Raw genomic sequence first — 18,423 nt, forward strand, 5'->3', positions numbered from 1 at the left:
ACAGTAGCTTCTTTTGTGTGCTTTGACTATACATGGCACATACAGGTCTGTTCTTTAATGCATCAAAAAGTCCATCTCTAAAATTACAATATTGGGAAAGTTTGCACAGTTCTGCAATGTATTCAGAAATATTTTCATCCATTGACTTTTCCCTTTTGTGAAATCTAAATCTCTCAGCTAATACTAGTTGTTTAGGGCTCAAGTGATTTTGTTCAATTGCAACAATTTATCAAGCTGCTAAGTTATGTAAGAGCCTATATACTTTAGCACCCATTAAGCTAAGAAGCGTGGATACTTTATTTTCCTCATCCACGTTGTTCACATTACAATACAGTTCAACCCTCTCGATATATGATTCCCTGCCCTCATTAGTGCTGTCAAGTTCATCAACTTTCCCAACTAAGGCCATCATCACATTATTTTCATTTTAACTTTGCTAATTGTGTGTCTCCAACCGTGCACTATTACTCAAGTGTACATTTGTTAGCACTTGTGATGGCTTTCTCCATACTCGTTCACTCTTTCCTCTTACTGTCTCTTTGCCTTCCTCTGAATTATGCTGTCTCATAACTGTTGATGCAGTTGGTGATATTCACTGGCATTTGGGTTTGTAGTTGTTGCCAATTTTTTGTGTCTGTGCAACTACATTTCGATTAAATAAAAGCACATGCACGGAGTTGAGGTTAACTTTGCAGAGAGAGAGTGAGAGCAGATCAATGTGCATGGGTAAGTTTCAGTCAATAATTAGTGCTAAGGGGAGTCATTACTCTAAAAGAAATAGATCCATACGTTACAGAAACCCCTGGTATAATGGAACTGTGAGGATAAAGGTTGGACAAGGTTAGCTATGGTGGCTGCAGTCAGAGGAACCGTCAATCAGTCAACTTGAGAAAATGCACTTTGCCCAACTTGACTTTCAGAGCAACCTTGACAAAAAGAATACAATTTTTACTTGAGATGCTGATTGGTGCATTGAAAGTAGCTTAATTAATTTAAGAGAAGGTGATAATAAAGAACAGTTTAAGTGAGGTATAATTGTGGTAAGAACATTAACAGTATCTGTCCAAGTTTTAACACTATTCCAATAAAACTGAAATTAAATCTTCTAGTTGTCATAAATTGTGAGCTCCGACTTGAAAAAAGAAGGTTGGGAAAAAGATCAGGTGCTACAATGCATAGTGTTATGATCCCAGCCCCCTCCTTTGTGAGAATTGCAAGAGCCCTAGTGAAGGGGGGGTCAAAGACCCAAGAGAAGAGAAAGATATGTGCAGTGTCCCTAGTTTCACGGCGAGGCAAAAGCTGGCGACTGTGGTCATTGTCTCTTGGAGACACCTTTGTGAATTGAGAACTGTACTACGTTTATACCCTCAGGGCAACATGGGTGGAGTGACGGAGAGAGATTGCATCATCCCAACCTGATTGACATTTGAGACCCCGTGAGCAAGGATAACAAGGTAGACTGAAGGGGGCAGGCCCTCAGCGACGCAACAGAAGGAGACCCCATCACTCATCGCTCCCGTGATACCGGGAAGCTATTCGGAAGCCACGTGTGGTTTCGTTCCCCTTTTGCCTGGGAAACGAGTGGCTGATAACATTGAAAAGGACTTCGAATTGACATCGGGGAACCCACGTTCCCGATTCAACGGTTTGCGGCAAAAAGGAAGGGCAAGTTTCTTTTCTCACCGCCAATCTCTTTCTCTCTCCGACACGTGAAACTCAGCGGCCGCCCCACAAAGGCAGAAAGCCTGCATGAACTCGAGAGACTTTTATATTTCCATCGGACAAGTTATTACCCCTAGACAACGATAGAGCTTATTTCTTATTATTACTATACCTGCGCTTTAGATTGAGTATTGACGACATATACTATCTGAATGTTTGCATTAACCTTATTTTTGTGCCCCTTTATAAATAAAAACTTTTGAAAATAGTGCCATCAGACTTCAATGGACCTCTCTATCTTTGCTGGTAAGTGATCCAGTTACAGGATACGTAACAATAGGAATTTTTCAGGTCTGTAGGGCTCCCATTGAGACCTGAATGAGCATTGGATGAAACCATATGGTTCCCTTATATTGAATGTATCAGCATTGGTGGGAGCCTGCAGTCTATGGTCTAAAAGGCCAAGATTCTGAAATCCAGGTTGAGAAGCCAACTTACAATGAAATGTCCAGAAACCCACTTTTTCTTCGCGATAAGGAGTGACAGAGATGTGGAACTCTCTCTCCCTCTTCCACACCCCTTCTCCCACCTGAAGTCTGGGGATAACCAGAACTTTCAAAACCTGGGTCAATGCATTTATGTTGGGTTAAGGCAACAGATTCTATTTCACAATGCCCATGCGTGACAAAGGTTAATTTACCTCAGTCTTGAAATATCCAATTGCACCATGGCCTCCACCCTGACCCTTAATGTAACAGCACAGGTAAATGGAATTAGAGGTACAGTTGGAATTGAGTGACCTTTGAACAGAAGACACCTCCTCTTTCACATGTTTCTCTCTGTGGCAAAATATTCAGAACACTTCTGTTGAACAAATTCCTACCACCACCATAGAAATCTCTGGTCTTTCATAAATTCTTGATCCAAGTGAAGAATGCATACCCAGAATGGGAAAAAATATGGTTTAGTATTTAGTACTGTCTTTTCAAACCTTGACACCAGAGAGAGCACTCTTTATGATTCATTAACTATATGGGTTGTAAAGTTGCTAAGTTTATACACGTAACAGCACAAAAGTTCTTGTGACAAAGGGTCACTGTGTTGGAACTGTTTACAGAATCTTTAACTGAATCGTTCGTTGTTTTATCTTGGAGAGGCTGGACCTGGTGATTGGTTATGGCCCTGGAAATTGTCCAAGGAGTGACAGGAGTTTGTTACTGCACTTATGTATTGGTGTGTAGTATAAGGATGCAGAAAATTTCTCTGGATTGGTTCCCAGGTATATGAGCAGCTTTGCATAGCTATGAAAGAAGTAAATTCTCCCTATTAATGCTATCCATTGTGAATGAAGACAATGCAGAGATATCTTCCTCAGAGTGAACTAACCCAGGATATGTACAGAAACTTCTTCATTGCTAGTCCCTTGGGACTGAGGATGACTTGCTTTCATTCCAGCTCTGTGGGTTCTTAGGGGACTGATGAGGTCAAAGTGGGAACCATAGACTCTTCCATAAATAGGATGAAGATGCCTGACTTGATTTGTAAAGAAATGAACTCCTCCTACATTTTCCTGGAGCTTTTGTGTGCACACAATGCTAACTATCATATCTCTACCCTACTTTGGTCATGGACCAAAGATTCCCAGGAGTCAGTGGGGATGTAGAATTTGCTCCTTGGATTGTATGCCTGTTTTCAGTGTCAGGTTTTGGGCAAGTAATGAAAATGGTCTACTCAGTGTAACTGACTGAGTGTAACCAGGGCCTTAGTGCTGGGGATGTAGTACACTTTAATTTATCCTTTCAATTAATTTGGCAATTTTCTGGATACCCGAACATCTTTGGACATATCTCCATTGCCCTGATGTGCCTGCTTGAGGTAGTCCAGGTCTCAGAAGCATACCAATGAATCTCAGCTGCCTGATAAACCAATACTAATTCCAACTGACCAAAGGTTGTGTTGGCTCAGTGAAAGTGTCAAATCTCATCATCAATATTGACCTTCATTGTGGGGTGAGATGTGCAAAATGGTTCAGATTTTCTAGAGTTTTAATGCAAACCTTTTTGTTAGAGGCTGGCTTTGTACAGCAGGGGCAGTTTGGTAAAGCCTATCCACTTGTAACCTTAAGTAAATAAGTCAATAAAAGCTTGGAACTTGTCCTCTGAGCAGACACAAGCACTTTGTCTACATATTGCAACATGATTACTGAGGATGGTTCTGGAGTATATTCGTTATAGCTTCAAGAGTTGTTCCTGTGTTCTAAAGCGCCACACAAAGCTAAGTTTATTGGAGGTGAGAATGATTGAAAGAAGTGTCAGTATTGTTTGACACCAGTACAAACTGAAACTGGTTCTGTTGATGACCTGTTTGATGGATATTTGTTGCTTGCCATCATGAAGTAAACATGAGGTGAAGATAAATTTCTGTGGGTTTTCAAATTTCAAGTGGGCACTCTACGATTCCTCCCAAGCAATGCTGTCAAAGGCTTTAGTGAGACAATAGACAATAGGTGCAGAAGTAGACCATTCGGCCCCTCGAGCCTGCACCACCATTTTGAGATCATGGCTGATCAACTATTATCAATACCCAGTTCCTGCCTTGTCCCCATATCCCTTGATTCCCCTATCCATAAGATACCTATCTAGCTCCTTCTTGAAAGCATCCAGAGAATTGGCCTCCACTACCTTCGGAGGCAGTGCATTCCAGACCCCCACAACTCTCTGGGAGAAGAAGTTTTTCCTTAACTCTGTCCTAAATGACCTACCCCTTATTCTCAACCCATGCCCTCTGGTACTGGACTCTCCCAGCATCTGGAACATATTTCCTGCCTCTATCTTGTCCAATCCCTTAATAATCTTATGTTTCAATCAGATCCCCTCTCAATCTCCTTAATTCCAGTGTGTACAAGCCCAGTCTCTCTAACCTCTCTGCGTAAGACAGTCCAGACATCCCAGGAATTAACCTCGTGAATCTACGCTGCACTTCCTCTACAGCCAGGATGTCCTTCCTTAACCCTGGAGACCAAAACTGTACACAATACTCCAGGTGTGGTCTCACCAGGGCTCTGTACAAATGCAAGAGGATTTCCTTGCTCTTGTACTCAATTCCCTTTGTAATAAAGGTCAACATTCCATTAGCCTTCTTCACTGCCTGCTGCACTTGCTCATTCACCTTCAGTGACTGATGAACAAGGACTCCTAGATCTCTTTGTATTTCTCCCTTACCTAACTCTACACCGTTCAGATAATAATCTGCCTTCCTGTTCTTACTCCCAAAGTGGATAACCTCACACTTGCTCACATTAAAAGTCATCTGCCAAGTATCTGCCCACTCACCCAGCCTATCCAAGTCTCCCTGTATTCTCCTAACATCCTCATCACATGTCACACTGCCACCCAGCTTAGTATCATCAGCAAATTTGCTGATGTTATTTTCAAAGCCTTCATCCAAATCGTTGACGTAAATGGTAAACAGCTGTGGTCCCAATACCGAGCCCTGTGGCACCCCACTAGTCACCACCTGCCATTCCGAGAAACACCCATTCACCGCTACCCTTTGCTTTCTATCTGCCAACCAGTTTTCTATCATGCCAATGTCTTCCCCCCGATGCCCTGAGCTTTGATTTTACCCACCAATCTCCTATGTGGGACCTTATCAAATGCCTTCTGAAAATCGAGGTACACTACATCCACTGGATCTCCCCCCGTATAACTTCCTGGTTACATCCTCGAAAAACTCCAACAGAGGTAGGAAAAAGGGCTGTGTGTAGTAATCATAGAGCATAGGAAAAGGCCTTTTAGCCCATCAAGTCTGCAATGTTCATCAGCCATCCATTTACACTAATTTTGTTTTTTATTTTCCCTATGTTCCCATCAACTCCCAGATTCTCCCACTCACCACAAACTATGGGAAATGGCCAATTAGCCTATCAACCTGCATGCCTTTGGGATGTGGATGGAATCTGGAGCTCCCAGAGGAAGCTCACACAGTCACAGGACGAGCATGCAAACTCCACAGGGACAACACTGGGCATCAGGATTGAACCTGGCTCCTGGCCACTATGAGGCAGCAGTTCTACCAGCTGTGCCCCCCCGTCACCTTCAATTCACTGAGGTCCCGGCAATTCTTTTCAAATAGTTTCACAGCGAGGGCACTGTTTACTCTGCTCCTAGGTGGATGGGAGTCTACACGATGGTTCAGAGAGCATTTCTGGAAGTGGGCATCTGAGCAAGATCCTGACGATGACTTTGCATCTAAGTTCACTAACGACACTCCCGTTGAGACTGAAACGCTTCGTGGTGGTAGAAAGTTCAGTGCTGGTTAAAAAACATCAAAGACCAAATATAACTGAGGCCCCAAAAAGCAGAATTGTGAGTAAATATAATGGATTCCCAAGCCTGTATCAAGTCATACAGCATGGAAATAGACCATTAGGCCAATCACCTCAACTTCAACCAGTGTGCACCATCAGCTCCCAGCACCTGACCTGACCTGACCTTCTATGCTTAGGTGATTTAAGTTCATGTCCAGACATTTCAATAATGTTGTTAGAAACTCAGCTTTCACCATTCTCTCAGACAGTGCATTCCAGGTATTCACCACTCTCTGGTCCCCACTGAATCTCTGACTTTTACTCTAAATCTATGTCTTCTCATTTTACCCATCTTCATAAGGGATTTTTTTTACAGTCTACTCTGTGTAGTACATGGCTGTAACCTGCTCCACTCCATAGAAAACAAAGCCAGCCCCTCCAGTCTCGTCTTGATTCCATCCTAGTCAACCTCTTTTCTGCACCCTCTCCAATATTCCTAACCGGAACTAGGTTTAATATGATTAGCCTGTGGTAATTCTTACTGTCACCCCCTCTCCTGTGACTGCTATATCGCTTAAATGACTGTTCTCTTTTTTTCTGAAGGAGGAAGAAATCCCAGAGCTGGAGATTGACATTGATGAACTGCTAGAGATCTCAGATGAAGACCAGCGCTCCAAACTCCAGGTGAGTCCTTAGCTGTGACTGGCTTAACGACAGTGAACTCTCATGAACCTCTGAATGTTATTTGCTTACTCTGATTGTTTGCACAATTTGTTTTTTTTCTTGCACATTGGATGTTTGACACTTTTCTTTATATAATAGTTCCCATTGGATTCTTTGTTTTGTGGAGATGAATCTCAAAGTTGTACATATAGATGTACATTTTGATAATTAATGTACTTTGACTTTGAGGACATACTTGAATTTCATTACTGTTCCCAGTGCCTTATTAGAACATGATGGGATTAGAAAACCTGCTCAGACTTTCATATATACTGAGTAAGGTCTCTCTAACTGACCAGAGAGCATGCCTGAAGCTCTGGAACAATTTGTAGACAAACAGTAGCTCAATGAAGCACTGGGAGAGAGAACTTACTACAGACAGTCATGACACTCCTGGGCTCACTGCACTCTAAGCGTTCCAACTTCAATAGCAATAGATTATCATTCATTCATTCCAGCCAGACTGTTTAATAGGTCTCTCCAAATTAATGGCTCTGCTGGCACAGAGCCCATTGGAACATCACTCTGGTTGGAGCCCATTGAATGATCTCCCTCCGGTGAGCTCATTAGAGATTCTGGCTGGAATGAAGATTTCACATAAGGAAGACTTCCAGGATTTCTTTCATTAAGAGTGGGGTGAAAATACACCTTTTCAGCCATTTGCATTTAGAGCACTTAAGTCATTCTGATTGTTTTTAAACTGTATGGTTGGTGCACACTAATAAAGACTAAGTGTATCCCACTCTTAAAGAAAATCTCTTTGTTGCGGCCATATTGAGGAGTGCCAGCATTACAATCCCAATTAAGAATCTCATTTGAGTCCTTAAAATGAAGGTGGGAAGATCTACTGGGTTTTGCAATTTTATTTAAAAATCAAGAACAAAGAGAAAATGCTGGAAAAAACTCGGCATCTGTGGAAAGAATCTAGCTTTCAGGTCTGCACCCTCGGTCAGAACTTTTTTATGCCTAGTTTGATCAAACTTGTTGAAAGTCCTTTTGTGATTAGTTTGTTGTCATGCATCAGCTCCAAGCGCACTGTGTGTAGAGATTGCTGGGCGCATTTCAGAAAACAAATAAGTGATTTTGCAAAGTTATATCCTGAATGCAGAGTTTATCATCAGCATAAAGTGTACACTGGCACTCGATTGCTCCTGAGAAGTGTCTGTTTTCTAACTGATGGAACATAGAACAGTAGAGCACAGTGCAAGCACTTTGGATCACAACGTTTAACCTACTCCAAGATCAATCTAACTCTTCCCATCCACGTAGCCTCTAATTTTATTTCATCTATGTAACTATCTAAGAATCTCTTAAATGTCCCTATTGTTTCTTTCTTTCTACCACCACTGGCAACATGTTCCATGGTCTACCATTCTCTGTGTAAGAAAAAAAAACCTGCCTTTGACATTCCGCCTACAAGTTCCTCTCAACAGCTTAAAAATTATGTCCCCTTGCATTAGCCATTTCCACCCTGGGGGGAAAAGTCTCTGGCTATTCACTAAATTCATGCCTTTTATTATCTTGTTCATTTCCATTAAGTCACCTCTCATCCTCTTTCTCTCCAAAGAGAAAATCCCTACCTTACTCAACCTTTCCTCATAGACATACTCTCTAATCCAGACAGCATCCTGATAAATCTCCTCCGCACCCTCTTTAAATTTTCCACATCCTTCCTATAAAGAGGTAACCACAACTGAACACAACACTCCAAATGTGGTCTAACTGGGGTTTTATAGAGCTGCAACATCACCTCGCAACTCTTGAACTCAATCCCCCCAACTAAGCAAGCCCATACTCCATGCACCTCCTAAACACTCTATCAACTTGTACTGAAACCTTGAGGGATCTATGGATGTGAACCCCACAGTTGCTCCACACAGCTAAGAATCTTGCCACTAACCCTATATTATATTGGCACACCTTGTGTCAATAGGCTGGTTCTGGACTTATTTCCACTTGGCATGATTAACTTAATATTTTTAATTATTTATGGTTTTATATTGCTATATTTTTTCACTATTCTTGGTTGGTACGGCTGTAATGAAACCCAATTTCCCTCGGGATCGATAAAGTATGTCTGTCTGTCTGTTATGCCATCAAGTTCAACCTTCCAGAGTAAATCACCTCATGCCTTTCCGGGTTGAACTCCATCTGCCACTTCTCAGTCCAGCTCTGTCGATGTCCCGTTCATCTACAACAACCTCGTACACTATCCACATCACCACCATCCTTTGTGATATCTGCAAATTTACTAACCCACCCTTCCACTTCCACATCCAAGTAATTTATAAAAATCAGTAAGAGCCAGGGTTCCAGAACAGATCCCTGTGGAAGGATGAGGTGGTAAATTGGATTAGACACTGGCATTGTGGAGAAGCCAGAGAGTGGTAATAGAGTGTTACCTCTCTGAGTGGAGGCTAGTGACTCATGGCATGCTATAAGGATCGGTGCTGAGTCCTTTGTTGTTTGTCATCTATATCAATGATCTGGTTGATAATGTGGTTAACTGGATCATCAGGTTTGCAGATGACACTAAGATTGGGGGTGTAGTGGACAGTGAGAAAGGCTATCATGGTTTGCAGAAAAATGGGCTGAAAAGTGGTAGATGGAATTTAACGCAGCCAAGTGTGAGGTTTTGCATTTCAGTAGGAGCAGCCAAGGTTGGTCTTGCACAGTGAATGGAACGGCACCGAAGAGTGTGGTAGAACAAAGGGATCTGGGAATGCAGGTAAATAATTCATTGAAAGTGGCATCACCTGTAGATAGAGAGTCATAAGAAAAACTTTTGGCACATTGGTCTTTATAAATCAATGTATTGAGTACAGAAGATGGGAAGTTATATTGAAGATGTGTAAGACATTACAGGGGCCTATTTTGGAGTATTGTGTGCAGTTTTGGTCATCCCCCTACAGGAGAGATGCGAACAAGTTTGAAAGAGTACAGAGAAAATTCACAAGGATGTTGCTGGGTCTGGAGGACCTGGGTTATATGGAAAGATTGAATAAGTTAGGACTGTATTGTTTAGAACATAGAAGATAGATAGATAGATAGATAAATAGGTAGATAGATACTTTATTCATCCTCAAGGGGAAATTCAACATTTTTCCAGTGTCACTTATTTCCATACACTTATTGTAGCAAAACTAATTACATACAGTATTTAACTCAGTATAAATATGATATGCATCTAAAATCACCCTCCCAAAAAGCATTAATAAATAGTTTTTAAAAAGTTCTTAAATAGTTTATTAAAGTGCATTGAATGGTAACTTAAGCTCAGTCCTAACCCCGGCACTTAACATGTCTTGCCCCTGGTGGTTGAATTGTAGAGCCGAATGGCATTGGGGAGTAATGATCTCTTCATCCTGTCTGAGGAGCATTGCATTGACAGCAACCTGCCGCTGAAGCTGCTTCTCTGTCTCTGGATGGTGCTGTGCAGAGGATGTTCAGGGTTTTCCATGATTGACCGTAGCCTACTCAGCGCCCTCCGCTCTGCCACCGATGTCATACTCTCCAGTTCTGTGCCCACAACAGAGCCCACCTTCCTTACCAGCTTATTAAGACGTGAGGCGTCCCTCTTCTTAATGCTGCCTCCCCAGCACGCCACCACAAAGAAGAGGGCGCTCTCCACAACTGACCGATAGAACATCTTCAGCATCTCACTACAAACATTGAATGACGCCAGCCTTCTGAGGAAGTACAGTCGACTCTGTGCTTTCCTGCACAGGGCATCTGTGTTGGCAGTCCAGTCTAGCTTCTCGTCTAACTGCACTCCCAGATACTTGTAGGTCTTAACCTGCTCCACACATTCTCCATTAATGATCACTGGCTCCATATGAGGCCTAGGTCTCCTAAAGTCCACAGGAGATTTGATAGAGGTATACAAAATTTTGAGGAGTAAATGAAAGCAAGCTTTTTCCACTGAGGTTGGGTGGGATTACAAACAAAGGTCATGGGTTAAGGGTGAAAGGTGAGAAATTTAAGGAGAACATGAGGGGAAACTTATTCAGAGGGTCACGAGTGTGTGAAATGAGCTGCCAGTGCGACTGAGCATGTGAGCTTGATTTCAATGTTTAAGAGAAGTTTGGATAGGCACATGGATAGTAGAGTTATGGAGGACTATGGTCCCGGAGCAGGTCGATGAGAGTAGGTAGCTTAAATGGTTTTGGCATGGAATAGATGGGCTGAAGGGCCTGTATGAGCTGTACCTGTCCATGACCACCGGTCACAGACCTCCAGATAGAACATGCTCCATCTGCTATTACCCTCTGCCTTCAATGGGAAAGCCAATTCTGAATCCATGGATCCCATGCCTCCTGGCTTTCTGCCACGGCCTGCCATGGGGAACCTTGTCAAATGTCTTACTAAAATCCATATACACCACATCTACTGCTCTGTCTTCATTGATATGTTTCATCACTTCCTCATTAGGCTTCTGAGAGTCGATCTGCCCCCACAAAGCCATGTTGATTATTCCTAATCAGACAATGCTTCTCCTAATGCCCACACATCCTATCTCTAAGAATTTCTATGATAGTTTGCTCACCACTGAGATAAGACTCACTGGTCTATAATACCCAGAATTATCTCTATTACCTCTCTTGAACAAAAAAGCATTTGCCATTCTCCAATCTCCTGGCACTATTCCTGTCACAAACAAGAGAAAATCTGCTGATGCTGGAAATCCGAGCAACGCACACAAAATGCTGGAGGAACTCAGCAGGCCAGGCAGCGTCCATGGAAAAGAGTCGACGTTTTGGGCCAAGACCCTTCAGCAGGACTGGAGAAAAAAAGAGAGTAGATTTAAAAGGTGGGGAGGGGTGAGGGGGGAAGTGAAGAGAGAAACACAAGGTGATAGGTGAAACTGGAACAAGGAGGGATGAAGTAAAGAGCTGGGAAGTTAATTGGTGAAAGTGATACAGGGATAGAGAAGGGGGAATTTGATAGAAGGCCACGGAAGAAAGAAAAGGGGGAGGCGCACCAGAGGCAGGTGATGGGCAGGCAAGGAGATGAGGTGAGAGAATGGTGAAGGGGGAGGAGGCATTACTGGAAGTTTGAGAAATTGATGTTCATGTCATCAGGTTGGAGCAGGGGTCAGCAACCTTTACCACTGAAAGAGCCACTTGGACCCGTTTCCCACAGAAAAGAAAACACTGGGAGCCGCAAAACCCGTTTGACATTTAAAATGAAATAACACTGCATACAACGTTTTGTTTTGCCTTTATGCTATGTATAAACAAACTATAATGTGTTGCATTTATGAAATCAATGAACTCCTGCAGAGAAAACGAAATTACATTTCTGCATGCAACAAAAACATTTTGAACTCCGAAAAAAAAGACGTTGGGTTGAAGGTTACTTTTAAGTAAAATACTCAACGTCTATTTGAGTCCTTCTTGTATTTATGAAAAATGCCAAACTTAAATTTGCCGCCAGCAGCAAACCAAAAATAACGTCAGCCAGCTGTCAAACTGAAAAATAAAAGGACTATTTCACTGAACAATGAAAACATTGAATATACGTAAAATAATAGGCAATTAAAATATTTATCATACTTGGTCAGGTTGACTCACACCTGATAATGCAGTCGTATTCAGTAGGGATGGATCAATGCTTAGGGGAGTGACCGGGAAGGATAATGTGTTTTTTTCCTCTCTGAACTCACAGAAGCGTTTCCCAAACGATGTTTGCATTGCGATGATTGCAGAATGTAAATACTCCGAATTTATCATGTCGTGACCTTGTTTGAACTCTCTCAAATTGGGGAAGTGCGACAATGTGCCTTTCTGTAAATCTCTGGCAAGCACTGTCAACTTGCGCTCGAATGCCAAAACATCCTCCAACATGTGCAGGGCTGTACGTCCTTACCCCTGAAGAGCTGTGTTCAGCGTGTTCAGGTGCGCTGTCATGTCTACCATGAAGTGTAGCTTTTACAGGCACTCTGGCTGTTCCAGCTCAGGAAAGGTGGGCCCTTTGCTGCCCAGGAAAGTTTTCACTTCTTCCAGACATGCGACAAAGCGTTTCAGCACCTCCCCTCTGGACAGCCAGCGATAAAAACACGTTGTAGCGGTGTGCTACACGCAGTCAGTAAACTGCAGTCAAAGATAGCTTTATTCGAACTAAACAGCCTTGCTTTTAAGCCTCCCTCAACCCGCCCCCCATGGGCGCGGATGCTGCAAAAGACACGTACTCACAAACCCCTGTAGGCTATCTCCCTTAGCCTGAACGCTGGCTAATTGTGAGCCGGTTCGGATGTGTCAGGAAATGGGTCGCCACAACGTCTTAATTAGATTGTACAAGATCACCATAATCTTCAAATTTAGAATTACATTTCAAAAACTAACAAACTAACTAAAAACATTAACAAATTAATTAAAATACATTTTAATTAAATACATTAATACAATTAAAATACATTTTAATTAAATACTGACCAATTATTTCCCAAAGCAACAGGAAGCCGCAGCACAGACGTAAAAGAGCCACATGTGGCTCCGGAGCCGCGGGTTGCCGACCCCCGGGTTGGAGGCTACCCAAACGGTATATAAGGTGTTGGCCTTCAACCTGAGGGTGGCTTCATCACAACAGTAGAGGAGGCCATGGATAGACATATCAGATTGGGAATGGGAGGTGGACCCCATTATGCAGACAGAGCATAGGTGTTCAGCAAAGTGGTCTCCCAATCTATGTCAGGTCTCACCAATATACAGGAGGCAACACTGGGAGCACCGGACACAGTATATGACCGCAACAGACTCACAGGTGAAGTGTCGCCTCACCTGGAAGGACTGTTTGGGGCCCTGAATGGTAGTGAGGGTGGCAGTGTAGGGTAGGTGTAGCACTTGTTCCACTTACAAGGATGGTGTCAGTGTGGATGGACAAATGGATGAGGGAGTCACGTAGGAAGTGATACCTGTGGAAAGCAGGAAGTGGGGAGGGGGGAGGGAAAGATGTGCTTGGTGGTGAGATCCCGTTGGAGATAGCAGGAGTTCCAGAGAATTATGTGCTGGACGTGGAGGCTGGAGGGGTGGTAGGTGAGGGCAAGAGAAACCCTATCCCTGGTAGTGTGGTGGGAAGACAGGGTAAGACGTGCACAAAATGGAAGAGGTGTGGTTGAGGGCAGCATTGATGTTGGAGGAAGGGAAGCCCCTTCGTTCTGGAATGAAAAGCCTCATCCGGAGAGCAGATGCAGTGGAGACGGAGGAATTGAGAGAAGGGAATGGCGCCAGTGAGGACTCAAAGATCAGCAACTGCTTCCCTTACTGTAGTAACCTGGGTACATCCCGTCTGGCGAGGAGGCCCATCTATCCTAATGTTTTTCAGAAGTTCCAGCAAATCTTCTTTCATAGTGCATGTCACTTGCCCGCAGTATAATCTGAAAAGATGGAGGATTACTCTCAGATACTTTTAACATTTGCATGCCTTGATATTCCCCTGATGCTGACTGTCTGACTAATTGATAAACCAATAAGCTGTTTTATTTCTCAACAAACTGAACTTGCACAGCAGTAATCATGGCCTGAACAAGCTGATTTGTTCAATATTCCTCATCTTTGTGCTATCATGCAAAGTAAAGAACATATCACCCTCTGCTTTCGTGGTTTGTTTGCCTCGCCGTTCAACACCGGAGCTGTTTTGCACATGGGGAACTGGCCTTTCTCACCAATGGTTTAGTGGTTCCTCACAGGTGGGGAAATTCCACTCGACATCTGTGAAAGTAAAATCAACTACAGGGAATATCAGAACCATGATACGGATCTTGCTTCAATATTTTAACGTCTCTTTTCTGATGTCTCTAGCTTGAGGTGACCAGTCTTCCCTTCTCATTGCAGGAGATACTACACGAATGCTGTAAACCGACAGAGGTAAGCGAATTCTACTGCTCTCTCACATCCCTCTAACACTTTGGTCTCCTCGATGAGTTCATTTGCAGGAAGAGCAAGGGGATGGGTTGGTCCAGTAGGCACACAAGCTGGGAATTGTATCAATACTACTTCCATAAGGAATTGAGCAGGGCATTCCGATCTTTAATCCAGCTTCATCATTCTAGAAGATCAAGGCCAATCTTTCAACTCCACACCACTTTCCTGAATTAACCCTATATCCCTTGATATACTTAAAGCAGATTTCTAACTTGAGTATACTCAGTGTCTGAACCACTAGAGCTCTCTTCATGAGCTAAACACATGTGAAATCTCCACAGGGATGCAGAGATCTTTAAACTGTCTATCCTGGATGGTTGGTGTCTTCTCTACAATGTTCTGTAAGAATTTTTTGTCCACTTCAATGAGATTCCCTCTCAGTCTTATTTCAAGTCATTAAGGGGCTCTTGCCTTCTCAATTGGCGTTACAGGGGTGACGTTCTTCACTGTCTTCTTCTTGCAACAGCCAGGTTTTTGTGGGTATTGTTCACAGGCATGTGATCCGGCAGACACACAAAAATGACCAAAGACAAGTATAGGCAGCAGGATCAGAAAAGACTGAAGCTACCGGGTTTTCATAAAAAGTAACCTAATTCACTAAAATATAATATGCTCTCCATGTACATCTTGGGGCTATATGTGACTCCTGTCCCACGCTCATGTAGCTATAAAGTAATCCTGCTGACCTTCTCAATTGTATTCCTGCAGGTCCACTATAGTCTCCTCAAAAGTGGTTATAGATGATTATAAATGCCTATGAGCAGGATGAAAAGGATTTACTGTACTTTGTAAAGAAGAGTTGGCGAACACCAGTATTTAGTCTTCAACCAAAAGGCAATTGTTTTTCCTCTTGCCTCTTTATTGTTAATTTCTTGCTGTGAACTGTTTGCATTGCAATGGTGATTCCATTGCACTTGAGTTCCGGGTTTCCTTTGGACACCCCCTTGTGAACAGTCTCTATTAATGCAAGTCCTTACTTTCTTAAATCATATTGCTGGGTGATGTGACTAACTTCATACTCACCGGATGATACCCAGCATGCTGATAGACAGGTGGGATTAGTATTGTCATCCAACAACAGCCTCCATTCAATCTTAGTGTTAGTCAACATTGTCACTAAATACAGACAAGTATAATACAATCTACACAGAAAAGTGGGGATTAGTATCACTAGCTTTGCATAATTTTATAGCTGGCATCAGAAATTAAAAGAACAATTTTTAGAGAAGTAGAATTCAAACTCCAATCAGTTACTTGAAACGTGAATGGAGTCTTGCATTAACTACCCTCAGAGGGCTCAGTTTTGGATTTTGTTAGCACAGAAACAGCACCTTCCTTTGGCCCATTAAACACACACTGGCCATCGGGCACCCACATATGTTTATCCCTGTTTATTCTGGCCACATTCCCATCTATTCCCCCAGATTTGATCACTCATTGACACACTAAGGGTCGACCACCCTGCACATCTTTGGATGTGGGAGGAAGGTGGAGCTCTGCAGAAATTCACCTACTCGCAGGGAGAATGAGTAACTGGCAGTTAGACAGACAAAGTGCAAGGGACATGACAAAGTAGACTGGGAGATCAAGAGTTCAAAAGTTCTGTTCAAATGGCATATAGTACTGTGTCATAGTCTTAGTCACAGATATATAGCTGGGGTACCTAAGACTTTTGCACAGTACTGTCGTTATTTTACATATTGCACTGTACTGCTGCCACACACAAAAAAAAACAAATTCCAAGATATGTGAGTGATAATAAACCTGATTCTGATATGGGTCTTTATTGTCGACTGAGAGTGGGAAGGGAGCAGAGAGAGGGAAACTATTTGAGAAAAGGGGAAGCAAGAGGGGAAGGAGTGGAAAGTACTAGTAATGATCAATAAGCCAATTGTTCGGAATCAAATGACCTTGCCTGGTGTCTCAGGACTGGATGTGTCTGCACCCATGCCAATCCTCTGCCCAGGCATTCCTCCACTGCCACAAATCCTCCCATGGCACTCCACCCTTGCCATTCCCAACATCCTTTGCTCCTTGCCAGATTCACAAACTCGCTTTTCGCTCCATGTTGACAAATACAATACTGTGCAAAAGTCTTAGGCACCCTGGCTATATAAATGTGCCTAAGACTTTTGCACAGTACTGTATAACACCTGGGATAGAAGCTGTCCTTGTGCAAACTCCACATGGGGAACAATGAAGCCTGCACTGTGTTGCACAGAAAGGGCTTAATGGCAGTGTAGGTGGTTCAAATGATCCTTCAATGGAGCAGTCAGGGTTGGTGGAACAGCAGGAGGTCTAGGAACATCCCTAAAGGGGGGGGGGGGAGAGAGAGTGCAGTATTTGGGGTAATCTAATGCAGACATTTAAGCTAAAGAAGGTACAAAACAGGATGGTAGGTCAATTGGCCACAGTAAATGACCAATGGTGAAGGTGTGTGGTGTATCTTGGTGCGTGAGTGGAGAAAATAGGTTGGAGTAGGATTAGTGTAAATTGGTAGTTGATGGTCAGTGTGGACCTGATGGGCCGAACAGCCTGTTGCTGTGTTGTATCTATGCCGTTATTAGAGGTTCCTGTGGCACAGGAATCCAGAACCATGTCAGAATGATAATGGGAGAAAGCAATACCAATCCAGGAATAATGTATTTATCCAAAGTATGTTCAAATTCACTCTCATAAATTGAAGTGGATCACACTTCCCTTTGAAGGGGAGGCTACAGGAGTGTGAGGAAAAATGGATGAGATTAAGTCTACAAGAGCAAGGGCATCCTGAAACCAATGGCCTGTTTCTCTGCTCTAAGTTCAAATGTTGGAATAGGTTCTAATACCCATAATCCATCCAGTGGGAAATCCAGATTGGCACAAGGTATAACCCATCATCGCATGTTAAAATGCAAAGTAATCATCTCCAGAAATTCATTCAGCAACAAAAATCTAATGCATATATGTATCTTGTAGAAGAATGCAAATATAAATTGCACAAGTGCAAGGAGTGCTACAAGAGAGCAGCATCCATTATCAAGGATGCCCACCTACCAAGCCGTGCTCCCTCCATTGGGAAGGGGTACAGGCACCTTAGGTCCCACACCACCAGGAAAAGTTATTACTCTTCAACCAACAGGCTGCTGAACCAGCATGGATAACTTCACTCACTTCAACACTGATTAATGAACTCGCCTTCAAGGGTTCTACTTTTAGAGTTCATTTGTTCCTGGGCTTAGGCCACACCCTCTGATTGTAAGTGCTGCACAGTTATGTTAAGCAAAGGTTTACCTTCTAGTGGCGTCTTTAACAGAGCTCAAATTTACCAAGAAAATTAAAGTCCATTTATCAAGTCTGTTTAATATGTCAGAGTACACTTGTATCCCTAGTTTCCTCAGACTATTGCCCACATGATGTTGGAGGAAAGCATAAGTTGATTCCTTTTCTCTTTCTCTCTTCTTTGGTCCAGGATTTTATCAATGAGCTTCTCATTAGAATAAAGGGTCTTCGGAAAATGACAGTCTCCCAGAAGAAGTGACACTGAGGTCAACTCCCAGCGGAACAGAATCTCTACGATGGAATTGAGTGTGAGGTCAGATGAACCCCACTCTGATCTGTTCGTGTAAATGACACCCTTTTATTGGTCAAAGAAGAAAGACCAGTCACCGGACTGAAATCTCTGAAGCATGCCAGGTTGGGGGTCGAAACCCACACATTTGTAAAAAAAACAGAAAGCAAGCAAAGTATGTTTGTGGCTATTTATGACTTTTTTTGTTAAAGTGTTAATAAACAATGATGTTTAGGTGTAAATTGTGTTGGCTGGTC

At 42.8% G+C, this 18,423-nt stretch overlaps 1 protein-coding gene across 1 annotated transcript in view; it reads left to right on the plus strand.

Annotated features, from left to right (window-relative positions):
- Positions 1-18,423, plus strand: part of ppp1r14d (protein phosphatase 1 regulatory inhibitor subunit 14D) — a 56,686-nt gene extending 38,263 nt beyond the window's left edge. The window contains exons 3-5 of the mRNA XM_059954242.1: positions 6,575-6,655; positions 14,527-14,559; positions 18,068-18,423. Coding sequence (XP_059810225.1) covers positions 6,575-6,655; positions 14,527-14,559; positions 18,068-18,136 — 183 coding nt within the window. The 3' untranslated portion in view covers positions 18,137-18,423. The remainder of the gene's footprint in view (positions 1-6,574; positions 6,656-14,526; positions 14,560-18,067) is intronic.

This window comes from Hypanus sabinus, chromosome 2 (genome assembly GCF_030144855.1).
Source record: "Hypanus sabinus isolate sHypSab1 chromosome 2, sHypSab1.hap1, whole genome shotgun sequence".
NCBI lineage: Eukaryota > Metazoa > Chordata > Chondrichthyes > Myliobatiformes > Dasyatidae > Hypanus > Hypanus sabinus.